The sequence below is a fragment of the Plecotus auritus genome, assembly GCF_963455305.1.
Source record: "Plecotus auritus genome assembly, chromosome: 8".
In the NCBI taxonomy this organism is placed as follows: domain Eukaryota; kingdom Metazoa; phylum Chordata; class Mammalia; order Chiroptera; family Vespertilionidae; genus Plecotus; species Plecotus auritus.
This window is the reverse complement of record NC_137782.1, coordinates 60717224-60740274: the sequence shown is the minus strand read 5'-3', so window position 1 is coordinate 60740274 and position 23051 is coordinate 60717224. Positions and strand designations below refer to the sequence as shown.

At 42.5% G+C, this 23051-nt stretch overlaps 1 protein-coding gene across 2 annotated transcripts in view; it reads left to right on the top strand.

Annotated features, from left to right (window-relative positions):
• The window catches only part of PHF20 (PHD finger protein 20), a 125970-nt gene that overhangs the window by 94446 nt on the left and 8473 nt on the right, over positions 1-23051 (top strand). For both annotated transcript variants that reach the window (XM_080683807.1, XM_080683806.1), the window contains 6 exons: positions 1935-2033; positions 2960-3127; positions 4046-4224; positions 11472-11571; positions 14984-15179; positions 19545-19941. In XM_080683807.1, coding sequence (XP_080539933.1) covers positions 1935-2033; positions 2960-3127; positions 4046-4224; positions 11472-11571; positions 14984-15179; positions 19545-19941 — 1139 coding nt within the window. The remainder of the gene's footprint in view (positions 1-1934; positions 2034-2959; positions 3128-4045; positions 4225-11471; positions 11572-14983; positions 15180-19544; positions 19942-23051) is intronic.

The window sequence follows — 23051 nt, the reverse complement described above, 5'->3', positions numbered from 1 at the left end:
TTGCCACATCCTTCTCTTACTGCCTACTGCTGGTTTCCCTAAAGGATGTGATGCTGTTTTTGTTTTATATTTTTCTTGATTTCAGAGAGGAAAGGAGAGGGAGAGAGAGATAGAAACATTAGTGATGAGAGCAAATCATTGATCAGCTGCCTCCTGCATGCCCCCTACTGGGGATCGGGCCTGCAACCCGGGCATGTGCCCTTGACCGGATTGAACCCGGGATCCTTCAGTCCGCAGGCCAATGCTCTATCCACTGAGCCAAACCAGTTAGGGCTGATGCTGTGTTATAAAATGGGAAATGCAAAGGAGATTGTTGTTGAGAAGCCCAAAGGAACTCCCATACTTAGGTGCTAACTGGGTATGCCCTAGATTTTGGGTATTTATAACCTGCATCTCCATCTCTCTATCTCAAGGATCCAGGACGTAGGTGATACCTCTTCTTCAGCCAGTTCTGCTACTAATTGGGGTTATTGCTGTTAGCATTTCACAAAACTAATGGGTACAGTTTAGTTTGGAGGTCATTTTATTTTATTTTATTTTATTTTTTAAACATATTTTATTGATATTTCACAGAGAGGAAGGGAGAGGGATAGAGAGCTAGAAACATCGATGAGAGAGAAACATCGATCAGCTGCCTCCTGCACACCTCCCACTGAGGATGTGCCCGCAACCAAGGTACATGCCCTTGCCCAGAATCGAACCCGGGACCTTTCAGTCCCCAGGCTGATGCTCTATCCACTGAGCCAAACTGGTTTCGGCTGGAGGTCATTTTAACCAGAATTTACAAATTAAAAATTGGATTGGGCAACAGTTTCTATATGTGGGTAGGTGAAGATACATCATAGTACTCCTAGTACTCCTTCCTTTCAGTAGCCTCCTAAGTCACTCATGGTAAAGGCCAACTTCCTTATAAGCCCCTACATGATCTGCCGGTAGCCCACATCATCATCTTTTTCTTAGCCTAATTCTAATTGCACTTCCGATGGAGACATACCGGCCTCCTTACTATTTACTGATTTCAAATACATAGAAAAGCAATGGACTTTTGTATATTAACCTTGTATTTTGCAACCTTGCCATAATCAGATTAGTTCCAGTTTTTGTTTTGTTAATTCTTTGGGATTTTTCTACATAGATAATCATGTCTCTGCAAATGGAGTTTTAGTTCTTCCCTTCCCAATCTGTATTTTATTTCCTTATCTTACTGTACTGGCTAATAAGTCTAGTACAATGTTGAGTTAGGAGTGTGTAAGGGGACAAAAAATTTGGACAGGGAGTATTGATAACTTAAGAAGTTTTGCTGTGAAGAGTAGCAGAGAATGAAATTGTGGTATTTGGTGAATTGTTCATTTTTAATGGGTATAATTCACAAAAATTATGTTTTGTGAATTGTACCTCAATTATAAAAGGAAAAAAATGTATAAAACAAAGTCCTGATGCCCAGGTCACACCTCAAGCCAATAAAATCAGAATTTTTGTGGGTGGGACCTGGGCAGTCACTTTTTAAAAATCTTCCCTGGTGATTGCAGTATGTATCCAGTGTTGAGGAGCACTGATAAAAGTAAGGTTGGGAAACTTTTTTTCTGTAAAGGGCCAGACAATAAATATCTTCAGCTTTGAGAGCCACAAGGTCTCCGTCAGCTCTGTGGTTTACGTATGAAAGCAGTTATAGTCAGGATATAACGAATGAGCCTGGTGTGTTTTAATAAAACTTATTTACAATAACAGGCAGTGGGCCAGAGTTTGCTGACCCTAGGTCTAAAGGCTAAGGTGATAGAGAAAGGGCTCCAGAGCCCTGAGGACAGAACCAGACTCAGAATTCTGTTCTGCCATTTGTTTTAGTTCTTCACATTGGCTATGCTTAAGAATAAACACCCCAAGAGTTGTAAACAAAATGTTAGAATGCCAATACTTACACTTGTATTTAATTCTAGCTGCAAAAGATAAGGAAAAGAATAAAGAGAAGAAATTCAAAGAGTTTGTGAGAATGAAGCCAAAGAAGAAAAAGAAAAAGAAGAAGAAAACCAAACCTGGTAATTTTTTCCTGTAGGGTGTTTCACTTGGGTTTCCTTAACATGGGTGGGCTGAGGGGTTGCTTTCTCCCCAGTCCTGGCCTCTGAGCTTGCACGGAGGAGAGGAAGGTCAGCAGGCCTTTACTGACCTGGTAGGCTCAGCCCTGGCAGGGGAGGAGCCTACTCACCCTGGGAGTTATAACACCACATTGGAATTTAGGAAAGCCCTCCCTCTTACTTCATTGGTCAGTGTGCTCTGCCATAGGACAGTGCATAGGAAAGCATCCTAGTAGCAGAGGATATGCAGATAAAGGACTGTATTTGTTTACACACACGATTCAAACACACATCTCTGAAATATTTCAGGAAAGGATCATTTATTATTATTATTTTTTAATTTTAGAGAGGAAGGGAGAGGGAGAGAAAGATGGAAACATCAATGATGATAGAGAATCTTTGATCGGCTGCCTCCTGTACGTTCCCTACTGGAGATGGAGTCTGCAACCTGGGCAAGTGCCCTGACCTGGAATCGAACCATGACTTCCTGGTTCATAGGTTGATATTCATCCACTGAGCCTTACCAGTTGGGCAGGATTCACTTCTTGAAAAGTGTGTGTCTAGATCTCACCAAAAAAGTTTATTTTCAAAGAAAATCAGTTTTCCAACCTTGGGAGCTAGGCTTAGAAAAATAATCTTCTGGCTTAGAAAAACAGTTTTATCAGAAAAGATCAGGGAAGAAGGGTGATGATGAAGAGGAAGCTTTTGGTTTTGAGGTTCTCAGAAGTAGCCAGAAGAATTAATCCTCAAATCTCTCCTCCATACCACTTTGCTCCTGAGCCTTTTAGCTGTTTAAGCAGCAGAGCTATTGGTTGGATGGGGTTGATTCTAGAATGCCCTGATGATGTCCGGGGGTGGGTGCTTATTCCTTTCTGATCTTGTTTTTTCAGAATGCCCCTGCAGTGAGGAGATTAGTGACACCTGCCAGGAACCTTCTCCACCCAAGGCATTTGCTGTCACCAGGTGTGGGTCCTCACACAAGCCTGGGGTCCATATGAGCCCACAGCTCCATGGCTCAGAATCTGGAAACAACAAAGGGAAAGTGATGAAAGTACCTGGTAAGGAGGCTCTCTGCTGGCTTGATCATTTGTATAGCTCTGTAGTCTGACAAGACTGGAATTATGTTGATATTGTAATCTGCTCTTCAGGCCCTCTGCAAGTATAATCTTTTATATTTTTAAAATAAGTACATCAAATTAAATAAAGGCCATTAGCTGTGCCTTCCTTAAAGTTTCATTCTTTCCAACTTTGGTCTCTCAGGTACTTCCAAGCCAGTGTGTCTATAACCAAATTCATTATCCCCATCCCCTTGCACACCTGCTCCCCATTCCATCATTTCTTATTTGATGGCCTCTGCATCCAACCTGGTTGCTCAAGGAAATCTGAGTCAACCTTGAAGGTTCCCCTTCTCCAGCAACTTGTAGGATGATTTTGAGTTTAACACAGTAGGTGCCCTGTCAGTCACCGGTGACTGACACTGTACTTTCCTTCCGGAACACAAAACAGGCTGGTCGATTAACGTGTTAAAAGGAGTTGCTAAGTATGTGCAAAGTATTTAGAACAGTGTCTACAGAATAAGTAATAGGTAAAGGTTACCTATAATTATAACTAGTCAGGCCCCAAGACCTAGTGATTTTAGTTCTGATTATACCTGGAATCTGCCCCTTTCACCACCATCCACAGTTTTAAAGGTGGCTCTGGATACAGACTTGACTAAGCCAGGTCCTGGCTGGATGGGGTGAGGTTGAGGAACACATATGAATCATTAGTGATGATGATCTGTGTGGTTCATGGAGGAGTTACAGCTTCTCGCCAATGAACTCTGTGACCTTGATCAGCCATTTACCTTGGGCTTGCCTCTCAGCATACATGATTTGGACTGTTACTAGATGACAAGCTGTTACTCTGAACAATCTAAGATTTAAAAATTTTGTAACATAATTTAAAATTGCCTGTTACTTTCCCTTTCCTCTCAGAGGAGGATAATCTGAGTGAGTCCTCTTCTGAGAGCTTTCTTTGGAGCGATGAGGAGTATGGCCAAGACGTCGATGTGACCACCAACCCAGATGAGGAACTCGATGGGGATGACCGCTATGATTTTGAAGTGGTCCGCTGCATCTGTGAGGTTCAGGAGGAAAATGACTTTATGATTCAGGTAGGTAGAGCTTCCAGGAGACAGGTATAGAGAAGCACAAGCTGGTCCTTGGAGGGAATTTTGAGGGACTACAGTTCTAGGCCAGCAAAAGCAGTCACGTCAGAAGCCCCACATAGGCAGTTTTATCAGCAGCAGATTGAGTTTTGCTTTTTGGTTTAGCTTCCTCTGAATCTTGGCTTGGTGTAAATAGCTTATTAATAGAAGAAGAGAGAACTTGAGGGTTCATTGACTCTAAACCTCTCATGCTCTGCCTGGGGCAGCTGGGATCCACAAATAGGAAGGGCCTTGCCTGTGGTCACACTGTGAGGATTTGAACAGCAGGGCCCTCCAAATTTCTGGAATAATCTTCCTGTGGATCCATACCTTCTGTCTGAGGTAAATTTTCTTTATGGCCTAAAGAAATGGGCTTCTCTCTCAGCATATAACTTGTCTGTTTCTTCTTCTTTATTTTCCTGATATTTGTATTTGTCATTTCCATCTCTGGAATGTGCTTGTGGACTCCCTGCCTGCTTGGGGAGACCATCGCTGGCCTGCACCTGCTTTCCTCTGGTGCTTCTCTTGCTCTTAATCACAGTTCTGGTGGAGGTGGTTCCTGTCTAGCTGACTCTAAGAGCTGTCATAAATACCCTACGTGCCTTGGCAGCTGCCTGGCTGTCCAGGGTACCTGAGTTCTTTAAGTAAATCATGGCAATGTTGGTTAAGATTCTTTGAGAGTTTCTTTCCTTTTGATTAGACTTTATGGTAATCTCTGGGAATTCAGGGTGCGTGAATAGTCTCAATTATTCCCTGATATTTACGACCTTAAGTATGCCTTAGATTAGTAGTTTTCAAACTTTTTAAGTATCAGAACTCCTTTTCCTAATGGACTCTTTCACAGGAAATCAAAATGTTTAAAGGTAAAAGCAGCAGTTTAGGGAAAGTTCTAACTGGATGATCTTCACTTTTAAATTTAGAAATGTGTGCACTGGCCCTTGTGGTTCAATGGTTGGAACCTGGGTCTGTGGACCAAGGGGTCGAGGGTTCAATTCCCGGTCAAGGGCATGTACCTGGATTGCAAGTTCATTTGATCCCCGGCCCCAGTCCAATTGATGTGTCTCTTTCACATCAACGTTCCTTCCTCCCTCCCTCCCTCCCTCCCTCCCTCCCTCCCTCCCTCCCTCCCTCCCTCTCTATTTAAAAAATAAAAAAAATATATATATTTTTTTTAATAAGGAAAAAGAAATGTGAATGGTGGGCCTAGTCCCATGAAGTCTAATAATTCAGTCAGGATTGTGAGCGACAGTGGCCACCTTGGAGCATTTCAAGTGGCTCAATTATTTTTCTCATTCTGTGAGATAAGCCTAATGCTCATAGCCTTTGTATGGGTGAGTTTTCCTAAACAACATGTTATGTAGTCACTTTGATTAATCAGAGATGGGAGGAAAAGCTTTGTTCCAAGGCAAAGCTAGCCTAGCAGCACAGAATTATGTGTACTGGTAGGCTGTGTTTGTCTTAACATTAAGCTTGCAACATGTTTGAGTGCGCATTTTATTTTTTAAGTTTGGTTTTTAAAAGGGTGTTGGAGATTGTTAGTTTGTTTTTTTTTTGTTAAATCCTCACCTGAAGATAATTGATTCTAGAGAGAGAGAAAGGTTAGGGAGAAGAGGAGGAAGGGACAGAAGGGACAGAAGGGACGGAGGGAAGAAGAGAGAGAGAGACATTGATTGATTGCCTCTTGTACCACAATCCAGGTATGTGCCCTGACCAGGAATTAAATCCATGACCCTTTGGTGCACAGGGCGACACCTTATCCAACTAAGCCGTACCGTCCAGAACAAGATTCTTAGTTTTTATCCTGTCTCTCTGGATGTGTGCTCTGTTCTAGGCCTTGGAAGCCTGATTTGTTTCTCATTTGTCCATAGAAATCTTTAGTGGGTGAATAATGAAGGCCCCTCTGGCAAGTTTGTTCTGGCTAATCAGTATGGGAGACTGCTGTTCCACTGTGGTCCTTTCTCCATTGATTTTTCTCTAAGTAGCAAGGATCACAGGGTGTTTGGGTGTAGAGTTTGATGTACCATTCTATGCTTTATGAAGAAGCTAAGTTGGAGCTATTGAGGTATACCAGCTGTTACATGGCAGAGTCTGGAACTGACTTTCATCTCCTGCTTCTCAGGCTCTACATGACCTTCCTCCCAGGTCAGCTTAACACTGTGGTTTCCTATCTGGCATTATGGTGATGATGAGCTCACTTCAGAACCCCTTCGGCTTTGTTGTAGACTTTTCCTGCTATCCTCTTGCTGTCCTTCTGGCTTTGTGTTATAGAAGGACAGTTTCTGACTTTCCCTGTCATGGGCAATATACCTTTTCCACTCGGGAATTTTTAGCAAAAGGCATACATAAATTTAGAGGGAGCTAACTGGAAAAAAATACATTTTAAACTGTTAAGATTTATTCATCATTTAGTTTTAAATGTGTTCGTTATCTAGGAAGGTTCAAATAAATTTTTCTTAAAATAAATTTTAACTTACATTGGTAATTTGTACAACCCTAGAATACACTTAGAGTTTGTTTTCTATAAACTCCATACATTACTTTTAGAGAAATGATTTTCTTTGACCATTTTCATTATTTGATTGGTATCAGCATTACTTTATTATTTGATTTTATTTACCAGTGCTAATTAAAATCACTAGGTTAAAATCTTACTTAGTAATTACAAATGTTTGAGAAATCTGGGTAACACATTAAATATGAACATCAGGAAACCCATTTGATATTTAAATTGTTTTAATTAGTCTAGGCCAGGTTTTGGCAAACATTTTCTAATAGGACCAAATAATAAATATTTTAGGCCTTGAGGACCATATGGTCCACAGTTGCAACTACTCAACTGTGCCCTAAGCAGCCATAGGCAATATGTAAAATGAATGAGCATGTTCATATGATATTTTACTTACAAAAACAGGACTCCAGCTGGATTTGGCCTGTGGGCTGTAGTTTGCTGACCTTTGTCCTAGAGCAGTGGTCGGCAAACTGCGGCTCTGTTGACTAATGAGTTTGCCGACCACTGCCCTAGAGCAACAAATATATATTAGATGCCAAACCCCAGTAAAAATTGTGTAGCAGTTTTAACAAGAAGCCCATTTTAAAACTTTTGTTTTAAAATTTATATTGTTTATTTGTTGCTAGCTAATGCATTCACATAGTTCAAAGGCTAAAAGGTATATACATAGTTATGCAGAGAAAAATCTTACCTCCACTCTATTAAGGACCCTTCCCAGAGGCAGCCCTTATCATTTTGTATGTCATTCCACAAACATTCTGTGGCCAAACAAGTAATAAATATGTTCTCTCCATTCTTTTTTTTGTGTGGTGAAATACACATAACATAAAATTTACAATTTTAACCATTTTTAAGTGTATGCAGCGTTAAGTGCATTGGCATTGAATGCATTCACACTGCTGTGCAGCTATCTTTTTTAAAATACCAATATTATTTTATATGTAGTATTTTCAAGATCTTTTTTTCATATAACAATGTATAAGTTGAAGACCACCTCATTTTCAAATATAAAAAGCTTCCCTGTTCTTTTTTATAGCTGCATAATGGGTGGATGATAATTTATTTAACCCTTCTCCTATTGATGGACATTTAGATTGTTTCTAATCATAACAGTAGTGGGGAAAAAAGAAAGACAAAAAACAAAACAAAAAATAAGTAAATAAAAATAATCATAGCAGTGAACTAATGAATAATTTTCTGTAAGTATATCTGTGGGCTGAGTTTTGGAAGTGGAATTCCTGGGCTAAAGGGTATGTGCATTTGTAAGTTTGGCAAGTATTGCTATTTGTCATAGCAATATTATATAAACCCTCTCTGGAGGCAGTACCAAAGTCTTACCAGCACCCTTTAACAAGAATTAACCAGACTATTTTTACCCAGGGATAACCACTGTTAATATTTTGGAATACACATATACACATGCATATATAAATGAAAAGTATGTTCTTTAAAAACAGTTTTTCATAAGAATAACACTTTCATGATGACGGTAATAAATCTTTATTAAAAAAACTTCAGGCAGTACATAAAGTTATAAAAAACTAGAGGCCTGATGCACGAAATTTGTGCAAGAGTAGGCCTTCCCTCGCAGCCCTGGCTTCGTCCAGAAGGACATCTGATCTAATTAGCATATTATGCTTTTATTATTAGACATTGATTGATATTTACATGTAATCCCCCATACCTAGAAATACTGTGTATGCATATTATTAGTCTGGTTTTATTTCACATTAATTTATATTAATTCAAGTTACTTTACATTAATTTTATTCTTTTAATGGTTGATTTGAACATCTTTTCATTTAAGAATCATTTTTTTCCCTTTGACTTGTCTGTTCATGTTATTTATCTATTTTTCTGTTGAATAGTGGGTCATTTTACTACTCATTTGTATAGACTTTTTGTAGATATGTTTTTGTATTGGCTATTACAAAAAAACAGTTACAAATGTTTGTCATCTGTTTTTTGGCTTATCTTACAGATTTTATGTTTTTATGAGGTCAGGTATATTAAACTTTTCTTTAATAATTTCTGGGATTTGAATAACAGTTGCTTTCTCATTGGAAGTTCATAAAAATTTATAGAAATGTTGATAAAAGAATTCTCATGGTTTCTTCTGGTACTTTTGAGGTTTCATTTATTTTTTAAAAACCATTTAAATATTTGATCTGCCTGGAATTTATCCTGGTTTAAGGTGAGGGCTATGGCTACCCAGTTTTTCCAACACTATACCTCACTCTTGCTCTCCAGGAATAAGGTGCATCTTACCCTTGACTTAGTTTCTGTGTCCCTCAAATAGTATTTAAAAATCTTTCTTCAGCCCTGGCTGGTTTGGCTCAGTGGATAGAGCGTCGGCCTGTGGACTGAAGGGTCCCAGGTTCGATTCCGGTCAAGGGCACATGCCTGGGTTTCAGGCTCGATCTCCAGTAGGGGGCGTGCAGGAGGCAGCCGATCAATGATTCTCTCCCCCATCATTGATGTTTCTATCTCTCCCCTCTCCCTTCCTCTCTGAAATCAATAAAAATATTTTTTAAAAAAAAATCTTTCTTCATAGAGATCTTGCATGTTTTATTCTTAGATAGTCTTAGGTATTTTTATTCTTAAACAGTCTTAGATTTATTCTTAGATATTTTATCTTTTCTGTTATTCTTGTTCATTTCTAAATTTAAACTTTTAAAAAATGAATAATGTATTAGGCAGACTCACACAAAGAAAAGTTATTTTGAAATTTTCAACTTGGCTATATTTGATTCAATTGTGGTGAATCTTAGTACTCAAGACTCATTGAGAGACTTTCATTCTTATTACTAGTCTCTTTTCTGCTACTAACTACCTTTGCTGTCATTTAGCCTTTATTTCTCTCTGAGCTTTAGTTTCTTCATTGGAAATGGAAGAATTTGGATCAGATCTTATCTGAAGTCTCTCTTCCAGCTCTGCCTGTGTTGATTCTGAATGATCAGCTTCCTAGAGGGTTTATATATGCCCACGAAAGCCCTCTTCATGCTGGGGACTATCTGACTCCAAGTGGCTGATGATTGTCTGAACTTCATTGAATATATTTTATTGATTTCAGATAGGAAGGGAGAGGGAGAGAGAGATAGAAACATCAATGATGAAAGAAAATCATTGATCGGCTGCTTCCTGCACACCCCCTACTGGAGATCGAGCCCATAACCCGGGCATGTACCCTTGACAGGAATTGAACCTGGGACCCTTCAGTCCGCAGGCTGATGCTCTATCCACTGAGCCAAACCGGCTAGGGCTGTCTGAACTTTAGACTTTTAGTCCCTGTGGCCAGCCAGGCTGGTGGCCCAGCCTCAAGGCCATGTCAGGAAACTCACTGTCCACCTTCCAGAGCTATTAATTTAATTGGGTACTTAAAGGTTTTGGGCCCTGCTTTGGAATTGCTTGAAGTATCTTAGTATCTTTTTTGACATCTGCTTTTCCTCTCCATTTCCTCTGGGCCCTTAGTCCTTAGGCTTACTATCCCCAGGTAATGCTGTCCTCGTTGTCTATACCTTTTTCCCTCTGTACCTCCTGCCCCTCCGTCACCTTCTTTTCCCCACCTCCCCCCTTAATCCAGGGAAGACAGTGGGGTTTAGGGGTTAAAAGAACTAGCTTTGCAATTCGCCTGGCTTGTGTTCTGACCCACCTTTGGCTCTCTTCAGCTGTGTGACCTTTGGTAAGGTTTAGAGAAAATAAATGCAAATGCTAGCACATGGTTACTCCAAGAGGTATCAAAGTGAGTTAGATTGCCCCTTAGTAGTAGTAATAGGCTCTTAATACATTAAAGTTGTGAGGTAGGAGCTTTTACACATGACCCACTGATTCCTCATAAACAGCCCCACATGGTTGGTAGGAAGAGTATCCCATTTTGCAGATGGGGAAACTGAAACTTAGGGTGGAGAAGTGACCTCTGCAAGGTCACACAGCTAATGAATGTCTGAGCCAGAATCAAACTCAGGTTTTTTCATTATAAGTTAACCTTCCTCTGTGTATGTGGACAATTTTTCCTGTGTCAAAAAGATCAGAAGAGTTCAGTCCTCTAGAAATGAGAGTGAAAGCCGTTTTTTTTGAGACCAGCACTGTTTATTAGATCTAAATGGTCTTCATATGTGCTGTCTAGCATAGTAGCCACTAGCCTCATGTGGCTATTAAGCATTTAAGATGTGGCTAGTGGGACTAGGGAACTGAATTTTTAACTTAATTTGTTAATGTAAATGTAAAGAGCCACAGGTGGCTAATGGCTGCTGTATTGCCTAGCACAGTTCTAGATGAATGGTTGCAGCCCAGCACCTGTGTAAGTCAGTTGTGGGTGTTCTCTCCTTTTACTTCCCTCTTCCCCCTCCTCCCACAGGTGGGCTTATTTTTGGACTAGAGGCCCGGTGCACGAGTTTATGCACGGGTGGGGTCTGGCCAGTCTGCCCCGATGGGGGCCAATCGGGGTAATCCAGCCCCGAGGGGGGGAAGGGGACGCTGGTGGCCCCGCCCCCAATCAGGGGGCGGTGATTGGGGCCAGGCTGGCTGTGGGGAGGGGCTGCGGGTGGTTTTGGGGGGGGGGCGATCAGGCCGGTTGGCCCCCACAGTGCACGTAATAGCGACCAGTCATTCCGGTTGTTCCGTCATTCCGGTTGCTTGGCATATATATATATATGGGGAGGATACCCTCTGAGTTTAATTTTTATTGCTTCTTTAATTCTAACAGTGTGAAGAGTGCCAGTGCTGGCAGCATGGGGTCTGCATGGGATTACTGGAAGAAAATGTGCCTGAGAAATACACCTGTTATGTTTGCCAAGACCCTCCAGGTAGAGATTTTTGGAGTCAGGGATATTAACAGTATGTAGTCTTTTCCTTGGCATAGCTGGGTGTGAAGCAACCTAAGTGTCTGTGGTCTTGAGACTTATTTCTTCAGCATCGGCTAGACTTTGACTTCCCTTTTTTGCTCACTCACCTGATGGCCAGTTTTCCTGAGCTTAGCAGTAAGAGACCATGTGTGAAGAGGTTCATCAAATAGAAGAGCTGGCCTTGAGCTAGAATTTACTTTTTGTTTGTTTGTTTGTTAATCCTCACCTGAGGATATTTTTCCATTGATTTTCAGAGAAAGAGAGTGGAAGGGACAGGGAGAGACACAGAGAGAGAAACATCGATGTGAGAAAGATACATCGATTGGTTGCCTCCCACACATGCCCTGACCAGGGCCGGGGATTGAGCCTGCAACCTAGGTACATGCCTTTGACTGGAATCGAACCCAAGGCCCTTCAGTCCTCAGGCCGACACTCTATCCACTGAGCCAAACTGGCTAGGGCCTTATTTTTTATTATAAAAATCATGTAACATGAGATCTACTCTCATAACATTTTAAGGGCATAGTACTGTATTATTTATAATCGAAGCACAGTGTTTACAGCACTAGAACTTACTCATCTTGCATGACTGAAACTATAAAAACTATGGAATGCTCTACAGATTTGCGTGTCATCCTTGCATAAAGGCCATGCTATTCTGCTCTGTGTTGTTCTAGTTTTAGAATTCTCCTTTTCTTGAGAATTCATGAAGATGTAGGCTGTCATTGACTTTTAAGGGCTGTTGGTGAGTTAGAAACCTGCCTCTGCTCCCTCTAGTGGTACCTGGCCTCCATTGCTTCATTGCCACCAAGAAGGGAAACGTGCCCTTAAGGGGAAGGGAAAAGGTGTGGTTTCGAAGTGCCTATATGCCACCCAAAAGAATAAATTAATTTCTTAGCAGGATCAGTTAGTTTCATTGTTCCATGTTCACAGGGATTGCCTGTGGCTCTTGGGTGCCCCTTTCCAGAAGTTTCAGGGGTGGATTATAAATCTGTTGCTCTTGTCTTGCTGTCAATAGGATGTTGACATCTTCTCCCTGTTCACTACTTGTAAGTTCTCCCCTCAGCTCCAGTCCTATGATCGCCTTACAGCTAGACAATACGTGAGAACCTCTGCTTCTGTTATTGCTTTTAGTCCTGTGAATGGCCTAAGGAACTCCTCCCATTTTTGCTTATGAGAAAGAAATTGATGTAAGGATATGAATGACTTTTCTAATCTCATAAAGCAAATAAGATTTAGAACTGGCTTGTAAGGCCAAATATCTTGATTTTGCTAGTTGTGTAGTGTGGGCCTGACCATCATAGTTCATTTTCCAGCAAGTAGATCCCCTCGGGGCCTGATAACCTCTGTTGTGACGCTATGTCTCCTTGTGCTAGATGTCAAAATAAGTCAGATATACTAGAACTTGTTAGATAGGGATGAATGCTGTGAGGGAGCAAAAGTGATCAGATAGGCAATGTCTAGGAGACATTAAAGAGTCTGTCTTACTTTGGGAGGTGACAAAAGGCCTCTCTGAGGAGAGGTGGTAAGGAGCCAGTCCTGCAAAGGGGAATAGTGCTCTAGACAGAGTGGGTACTGAAGCAGAGACCCTAAGACCAGAAAGAACTTGATGTGTTCCATAAACATGGGGCCAGGAGGACAGAAAGGAATCTGCCTCTATTTTTTTCCTTTATCTCAAAGGGAAAATATGGTCAGAAGATTAGTCTATGAGTCATAGAGTATTATTGATAGGCAGGATCTCAGCGACCACCTGTCAACTCCTAGCATTTGACAGGCGAGCAAATACAGACCCAGAGAGGATATGGCAGAAGATAAGAACCAGTGGCTCTGACCTTTGTCTTGTATAACAGGTCGTGTTGCTCTGAATCCTGTTCTGGCAGCTCCTGCAACAGCTGCCTCTAAGATTCTACATATAACCCTGAGGGCTCCTTAAGGAAAGATCTCTTTTGTCTACTTCATTGTCTATCATTCTCTCCCTCCACTTTTCTGTTGAAAAATCTCTTTTGTCTACTTTATTGTTTCTCATTCTTTTCCTCCATTTTTTTCTTTTTAGAAATCATACACACCATCTTCCTCAATTCGTACACACTTTCTGAACTTTAATAACTCTAATTGCCAAGACTGTGAATAGATTTCTCATTAAATTGAGCACTCAATGTCTGACACATTTATAGACTCGGTTGAACTTTGCAGTGTCTTAGGCCAGAAGTTTAACCTAACAGATTTAAAGGTTCCTTAAAATGTTTTTAACAGAATCAAGGTGTATCCCTACCACGTGTGTTGATAAATCCAGAAAGAGCCCAGAGACCTTGATAGGATTACCCAGGTTATTTCAGGGTTTTTATATAATGGGAGGTGAACAACAGTCTGACTGTAAGTTGTTCCCTGGGCTTTTGGAGCAGGAAACACTGTCAAGTCACATGGGGTCATGTTTTCAATCCTTCCTAGAGGTCCCTGTAATGAACAAGACTACTGAAGCCATTCAGTTCATCTATTGTAACAGATGGGAAATGGAGGCCCAGAGAAGGGAGGGGGCCTGACCAGTATTTAATTATGTGGTACTTGACAGTTGAAGGGTCACTTGGGGCTTCTTTCCATTTGATAAATCTATTTAAGATGCTTTTTGCCAGGCACTGAGAATACAACAATGAACAATATGGTTCCTATATTTTTGGCTTTTAGTGGAGTTGGGGCCAAAAATAGATGTCAAAATAAGTCAGATACACTAGAACTTGTTAGATAGGGATGAATGCTGTGAGGGAGCAAAAGTGATCAGATAGGCAGTGACTAGGAGACATTAAAGAGTCTGTCTTACTTTGGGAGGTGACAAAAGGCCTCTCTGAGGAGAGGTGGTAAGGAGCCAGTCCTGCAAAGGGGAATAGTGCTCTAGACAGAGTGGGTACTGAGACCCTAAGCAGAGACCCTAAGACCAGAAAGAACTTGATGTGTTCCATAAACAAAACTGTAAACATGGGGCCAGGATGGCAGGAAGGAGCCTGTCCTGCAAGTCTCAGTAGGCCAGAGTTAGTTAGGGCTTTGGGTTTCTACTGTGTGCAGTAGGAAGTCTTTGCAGGTTTAATTAGAAGAGGGGATGATGTTATTTAAATTTAAAGAGATATCCATGTTCTCTCTGTACCTCTGGTCACTTCCAGGAGATCAGGAAACTTACTTTTTTACTCACTACCTTATTTCCAACACCTAATAGGGAGCCTAGAATTTAGTAGGTGCCAAGTAAATGTATATTGGGTGAATAAATGAACAAAATAAACACACCAATCCATCCTTAAAAAGTTTGTGTAATAATTATACAATGATGAAATAATCTGGATTTCCTTCAGGCCAAGTATTAACTCTCTTATTGTCACTATTTTAGGTCAGAGGCCTGGCTTAAAGTACTGGTATGACAAGGAGTGGTTGACTAGGGGACATATGCATGGCCTGGCATTTTTAGAAGATAACTATTCCCACCAGAATGCCAAGAAGATTGTGGCCACCCACCAGCTTCTTGGGGATGTGCAGAGAGTGATCGAGGTTCTGCATGGCCTGCAGCTCAAGATGAGCATCTTGCAGTAAGTGTGGCACCTGCAGCTTTGGGGACATGTCTTATTTGGCATGTCTGGGAGAAGGATAAATTTGAGAAACTGAAAAGCTACAAAATCAAGATAGATGACCTTACTAAAAATTCTCAGTTATAAAACATTTAAAAAAAATCAATTTTATTGAGGTATATTTACATATTTTAAGCGTTCATTGAGTTTTGACAAATGTATGCATTCTTGCAACCACCACTATAGTCATGATACAGTGTATGTATTAATAGTTGAGATTGTTTTTGTGTACAGTCTGAGTTTTTTGTTTTTTAAATTGTGGTGACATATACATTTGGCATGTCAAACTCATGGTCCATGGGCCGCATGCAGCCCACAACGAATATTTTTGTGTCCCAGCCAATATAACAGTATGTAAAAAATGTTTTTTAAAAAAAACTTCGGCCCTAACCGGTTTGGCTCAGTGGATAGAGCATCGGCCTGTGGACTGAAAGGTCCCAGGTTCGATTCCGGTCAAGGGCATGTACCTTGGTTGCGGGCACATCCCCAGTAGGAGGTGTGCAGGAGGCAGCTGATCGATGTTTCTCTCTCATTGATGTTTCTAAATCTCTATCCCTTCCTCTCTGTAAAAAATCAATAAAATATAATTTAAAAAAAAACTTCGTAACTTAATTTTTACAATATCCTATTATACATAATTATTAATAACGAACTACAACGTTCGCTAATGACTGATCACTATAATCGTGTTGCATTCATTTCCCTTATGCACCTTATGTGCAGGTGCACCATTTCTCTCCACTAATACTAACAGCGAATATTTTAGCAGCCGATTGCCACGTCATTAGTCTTGTACTGACTTGTTTGGTGTGCGCAACAGGAAGTATTTCACTTTTGGAGAATAAGAAAAATAGATTTATTTGTATTACACTTATTAATTTGTGCAGTTATTCAGTGTCTGGTAAGTTAATGTTCAAGAAAAAATATTAATTTTTATTAAAATGTTCTATTATTTTATGTTAATGATTACTCATTTATTTCAGCCCTTTGTATTCAGCATGTCTCTATTGAAATAAACCTACGTTTCTATGAAAATTGAAGCTTTTGTTTTTTTGCAGCCCACATAAACTTAAACCTTGTTTATTTGTTCTGCGTTAGCCTTTGAGTTTGACATGCTTGATATGCATAATATAAAAATTATCATCTCAATCATTCTTCAGCAGTGATAAGTGTAACTAACCTCCGGAACTCTTTTCATCTTGTAAAACAGAAACTCCATACCCATTAAGTAATTCCTCTCCATTTTTCCCTCTCCCCAACCCCTGGCAGCCACCACTCGACTTTCTGTCTCTATGAATTTGACTACTCTAGGTATCTCATTCAAATGGGATCCTACAGTAATTGTCTTTTTATAACTGGTTAATTTCACTTAGTATAATGTCTTCAAGGTTCATCTATTTTGCAGCCTGTATTGAATTTCCTTTCTTTTTAAGGCTGAATAATATTTCATTGTGTATAATACCACATTTTGTTTATCCATTCATCCTAAGCATCCTTGATTGGTAAACAAAGTAAAATTGAAAGCTATTGGAAGAGATAATTGTTGGCAAGCCTGTTCTCTAGCATAGAGGTTGCTCATTAAATATGCCTCTTGATGGTTTGCTTATACAGAAAAGTTTTAGGCCTTTTGGAGCTGGACTTCTGGCTTTTAATGGCCAGAGTTTAGAGTTACATAGAGTGTGAATTCCCTTTTGTGGTCGCATTCGACATGTCAGGTGACCCAAGTTTATGTAAACTCTGAGAAAGACATGTGGCTCTTATTTGGGTCTGTTGGCTTTTATAACCTGCCCCCTCTTTACCAAATAGGGCAACTGGGCCTTGAGTGGAGCAGCCACTCTCCTGTGGTTTCTGCGAGTAGAGTCAGGATTAGCATTCAGGTCTCGGCTCCTGTCAAGTACTTCTTCTAATCTTCCTAACTGCATCTCCATGAATTTTCTTTTGGCATTAGCGTAATCTGTGGCAGGGACAGGTTCTCTTCTGTAAAAATCTCTCCTTAAGTTCTCCCATGAGCCTGCCCATAGAGTTCCATTTTAGTTAAGTTATCAACAATGACAAACTAGGGCCACGAGTGAGTTAGACATGACAGGCCACTCTCCGACAAGGTTTTCCTTTGCTGACTAGTCCTGGAGGCCTCTTGGCGCCAGGCAGAATAGAGTGTCAGAATCCAGAGATGGCAGGATGAGGGTCTTTTTTCTCTTGCATTCTGGTGCACAGAGGCCTGGGAGTGGTTGAGCAGGGCACATTCAGCAAGAGTATATAATGGTATGGTGAAAGCTAAGCTGTTATAACAAAGACCCCCCAAATAGAGACTAAAACAAAAGGGAATTTTCTCTCTCACATAATATATGGTTCAGGGGTAGGTGGGGGTCCAGGTTATGTATGGGTCCTTTCTCCAGGGTTCTATCTAGGGACTTAGGGACTTGGGTTCCTTCATCTTATTCCTCTGGCATTCCATTTGGGATTATCCTCATCTGCATGGTTGCTGTAGTCTCATCTGTACCTCACCTCTGCTACAAACCCCAGGAGGGCAAAAGTAGCAAAAGGGAGAGCAAACAGTTTCATGGATACACCTAACTGCAGGGGAAGCTAGCCAGGTGGCCTTGAGCCCTGCTGAAACTCAGGAATGAGGGTGGAGTGGGTATAAAAGAAGGGAGGATAGTTGCTGGGTAATATTAGCTATTATTGTGACAATATCTGTTGAAGCAAGCTGAATCAAGTGACAGCCCTGACTAGGAGGATGTCAGAGACTGGCTATTCTTTCACATTTTATAAAATTGGAAAACTTTACCACATTTAAACCAAATGAATTTCTTCTTAATAAGATACCAGAAATTGACTGAAGTGAGTGGAAAGTGGTCCATGTGAGAGCCTAAAAATCCTCAGGTGATGCTCCTGATTGTGAATTTTGCTATGTTTCTTTTTATTTGCAGAATCAGTCAGAGGGTGTTCTCTTTCTTCTCACTGAGATGCCTGTGCTCCTGTCCCTGTTCCATATTCAGGAACCTTGTTCCTTCCGAATCCCACTTAGATCTTTCATCTTTATGGCAGTGGCTTTGTACTGGAATTAAATCTGACTTCTTCTAGCAATTCAGAAGAGGGTATAGGGAGACCTTTTTAGTCATTGTATATAGAGAAAAGATCTTGGGAGAGGGGGAAGTGGTCCCAGTATGTCTGTGTAACATGGATGGTCTTTCTTAACATAGGCTCTGGATCTTCATTCTCAGAAATATTGTTCCTCAAGGGGTCTGGCCAATTTATTTTCAAAGGCAAACTATAAAACCTATAACTTTGGAGCATCTGTTGTTATTTAAAAAGTAGCATGCATGGTGTACATACCTTCTTCATGATTGTCAGGGCTTACAAGGAAAGCCCAGTGTCATCCTTGTGTGGAGTAGTAGTTGGGGCTTCAAATCTTAGCTGGGAGGGTGAATATTATAAGAGGGAAGAAACAAGACTTTCGTGATTTTCATGCAATAGGAGGTCGATACTGTGGCTTCTATGATCCATGTTAACGTATTTCAGACTATGGTGGACCTGAAAGTTAACAATAACTCCCATTTTCTAATGCAATTAAAATTTTAGGGGTGTATCAGGTCTGGGGTTCCTGGTATAGGCTGTGATACCCTGTTGGAGGTGGCCCAGGGACCCATGCTGCCTTGATGCTGGTTGTTCCCTCTCCTTCCCCAGTGAATAAGAGTGGTATTGGTATTGGGGATTGCTGGAGTGGGAGAGCTGAGAAAAGATAGTTGCAAACTCTTGGGAACAGAATTCTAGGTTTTGTAAGATCACTAAATGCCTTCATACTTATGACTTATTCCATTTTTGCAGGAAGGCTTCAGTAAAGTGTGTGCATTGGGAGGGGGGATACTCATCTGTGGGAGTTGCTGGTGAGTTAAGCTTGTGCTTTCCAGGTGATCAGTGTTTCTCAGCTGGGGCTGGGAAGGTACTATTGACAATTGTACCATGGGATAACTCTTTGTGTGGGATTGTCCCAAGCATTACAGGATGTTTAGCATCCTTGGATTCTATGAATTAAATGCCAGTAGTACCCCTCATCATTGTGACAGTCAGAGGCCTGCACACGTTTCTATACCTCTGTGAACCAAATGTGAGTAGCATCTGTCTGTCCTCCCACTCACTGCAAGTATACACAGAGTGAGCTTGCCTGAGGTGGTTTCCTCAGAGACCATGGATTTCCATTCCCTCTGCGACCAGATAGCCCAGGTGGGAGCTCTTTTCTGTGCTGGGAGAGTGTTTGGGAACTGAGAAGCCCCTGCAGTGGTTCCACTTACTCTAAACCTCTTTCCATGTTTGCCCTCCCCACAGAAGCAGGGAGCATCCTGATCTGCAGCTGTGGTGTCAGCCTTGGAAACAGCATTCAGGGGATGGGAGATCTCATTCCAGACACATCCAAGTCGCTGAAGCCAAGAGCAAGGAGGAAGCCCCAAGCTATAGAACTTTGAATGGGGCGGTGGAGAAACCCCTGCCCCTGCCTCGGTCTGTGGAGGAGTCATATATCACCAGTGAGCACTGTTACCAGAAGCCCCGCGCCTATTACCCTGCTGTGGAGCAGAAGCTAGTGGTGGAGACGCGGGGCTCTGCCCTTGATGCAGTCAACCCCCTCCATGAGAATGGTGATGATTCCCTCTCCCCACGCCTGGGCTGGCCTCTAGACCAAGACAGGAGCAGGGGGGACAGTGACCTCAAACCCAGCTCTCCAAAGGTATGTGACTTGCTTATATTTGTTCTTAATTCAGTGTTTGAGGGCTTATAAATTCTCTTTCTAGGGAAGATGTTTATTATAAGACTAGAGGCCCGGTGCACAAAATTTGTGCACGGGGTGGGGGTGTCCCTCAGCCCAGCCTGCACCCTCTCCAATCTGGGACCCCTTGAGGGATGTCCGACCGACCATTTAGGCCCGATCCCACCGAGATCGGGCCTAAACGGGCAGTTGGACATCTCTCTCACAATCCAGGACTGCTGGCTCCCAACTGCTTGCCTGCCTCTGCCTGATTGCCCCTAACCGCTTCTGCCTGCCAGCCGGATCACCCCTAACCACTCCCCTGCCAGCCTGATCGACGCCTAACTGCTCCCAGGCTGGCCCGATTGCCCCTAACTGCCCTCCCCTACAGGCCTTGTCCCCCCCCCCCCATAACTGCCCTCCCCTGCAGGCCTGGTCCCACCAACTGCCCTCCCCTGCTGGCCTGGTCTCCCCCAACTGCCCTCCCCTGCTGGCCTGGTCTCCCCTAACGGCCCTCCCCTTTTGGCCCAGTCACCCCTAACTGCCCTCCCCTGCTGGCCTGGTCTCCCCCAACTGCCCTCTTCTGCTGGCCCGGTCACCCCTACTGCCCTCCCTGCTGGCCCGGTCACCCCTAACTGCCCTCCCTGCTGGCCTGATCACCCCCAACTTCCCTCCTCTGCCAGCCCGGTCACCCCTAACTGTCCTCCCTGCAGGCCTGGTCCCCCCCAACTACCCTCTCCTGCTGGCCTGGTCCCCCCCAACTGCCCTCCCCTGCAGGCCTGGGTACCCCCCAACTGTCCTCCCCTGCAGGCCTGGTCTCCCCCAACTGCTCTCCTCTGCAGGTCTGCTTCCCCCAACTGCCGTCCCTGCAGGCCTTGGTCCCCCCCCAACTGCCCTCCCCTGCTGGCCTGATCTCCCCCAACTGCCCTCCTCTGCCGGCCTGGTCACCCCTAACTGCCCACAACTGCCCTCCCCTGCAGGCCATCTTGTGGTGGCCATCTTGTGTCCACATGGGGGCAGCCATCGTGTGTCTTGGAGTGATGGTCAATTTGCATATTACTCTTTTATTAGATAGGATTACTAGAGGCCCGGTGCATGAATTCGTGCACTGGTGGGGTCCCTTGGCGTGGCTTGTGGGGACTGGGCCAAAACCAGCAGTCCAATGCTGCCTGCCGCTCCTGCCTGCTGCTCCTGCTTATCCTGGTCCTGCTGTGCCTGTTGCAGGCTTGCGCCCAGTCAGGGCGCTTGCCAGCTGTGAGCCCTGCATCTATAGCCTGTTGGTCAGATGAGTGGCACTCCTGCTGTGGGAGTGCACTGACCACCAGGGGGCAGCTCCTGTGTTGAGCATCTGCCCCCCTGGTGGTCAGTGCGTGTCATAACGACCAGTCGTTTGGTTGCTTAGGATTTTATATATATAGACTAGAGGCCCGATGCATGAAATTCATGCAAGGGGCTCGGCCCTGCTAGCCCCGGCTGCCTCATTGGCTCTGCTGTCCCACGGCCCCACCCACTGGTTTTTCTGGAAGGCCGTTCTGGAAGGTTGTCCCACCGTCCGGTCTAATTAGTATACTATTTCCTTATTATATAGGATATATAGATATTTATTATAAAATTGTATTTAAAATTGCTTATCACAGATGTTTTGTTTTTTCCCCCTTTTAAAATGGGTGCAAAGTCAGGAGAGCCCACTTAAATCAAAGATCATTGGTTATGGGAAATGCCCACAAAATGGCATAGTCTGTGGGAGTGGGGGTGGAAAGGTGGGAAGTAGCAAGGAGAAAAAGGTTGATTGGGACTTGATAAATGGAACTAAGTTAGGAAAATGAGTTTTGTTGTTGCTGGTTTTTTTAAATGCTATTTATGTTACAATTGTATCTTGGCATGAGCCAAGATGAGTCAAGCGTTGTGTTAGGCATAAGTTTTTCCAATACAGTTCTGTGATAACTTTACTTGAACATTTAACTTTGCTTAAGAACATAGCCCTGACATAAGAACAGTCTGTTTTGTCAAAATATTTGCAAGTTTCATCAGTTTTCCTGAACCACTCTATTTTTTCGTTTTTCAAATCATTCTTTTCTGAAACCCCATGTCATCTTCTTGCTAAAGTTATCATCTTTAACTCTTCACTGGTCTTGTTCTATCCTGTCCTCAGTTGTCAGTGAGGCTGTGTATGATTTAAAAAAAAAAAAAATGTTTTTTATTGACTTTAGAGAGAGAGAGAGGGAAACATCAATGATGAGAATCATCAATTGGCTGCTTCCTGCGTGTCCCCTACTGGGGATTGAGCCCGAAAACTGGGCATGTGCCCTGAACTGGAGGTGAACCGTGATCTCTTGGTTCATGGGTCAACACTCAACCACTGAGCAACACCAGCCGGGCGAGGCTGTGTGTGATTTGAGAGCTTCTACACCCTGTCATCCTTGCTTTCACAGAATTGCTGGTTGGTATCACCAGTGTTAAATACTTTGCTGTTTATTGCTGAGCATTCTAAATTATAAGTCAAACAAAGGTGGGCATTGTATCTCATTCAGTCTATGCCCTGGCCAGTGTCAAAACAGTGCTGAGCAAGGCTGGTAAGGACACAGTTTTTTTGAGACAGACCCAGTATCAAGTCTGGACTAGGATCTACTTACTCTGTGGTTCTAAACAGGTCACTTTACCTCCCCTGGCATCATGGCTTTGCACATAGTAAGCTCTAAATAAATCTTAGCTAAATTCTATTTTATTTCAAATAAATGAATAAAAGGTTGAGATCACAAACTCCAGAAAAGGTTTACACTCCTGAAGACTAGGCAGATTTCTTAGAGGTGTCTGGCACATAATAAAAAATCAGAAAATACTGGGTTTAAACAGGGCAGGCAGGGTTAAAAATCTTTCATTGATGGCAGTCTGACTTTAGGTCAGCACTGTGTTGTTGTTTTTCTTTTTTAAATAAATCTTTATTGTTCAGATTATTACAGTTGTTCCTCTTTTTTTCCCCCATATCTCCCCTCCACCCGGTTCCCACCCCACCCCTTGCCCTTACCCCGCACCCCCCACTGTCCTCATCCATAGGTGTATGATTTTTGGCCAGTCTCTTCCCGCACCTCCCA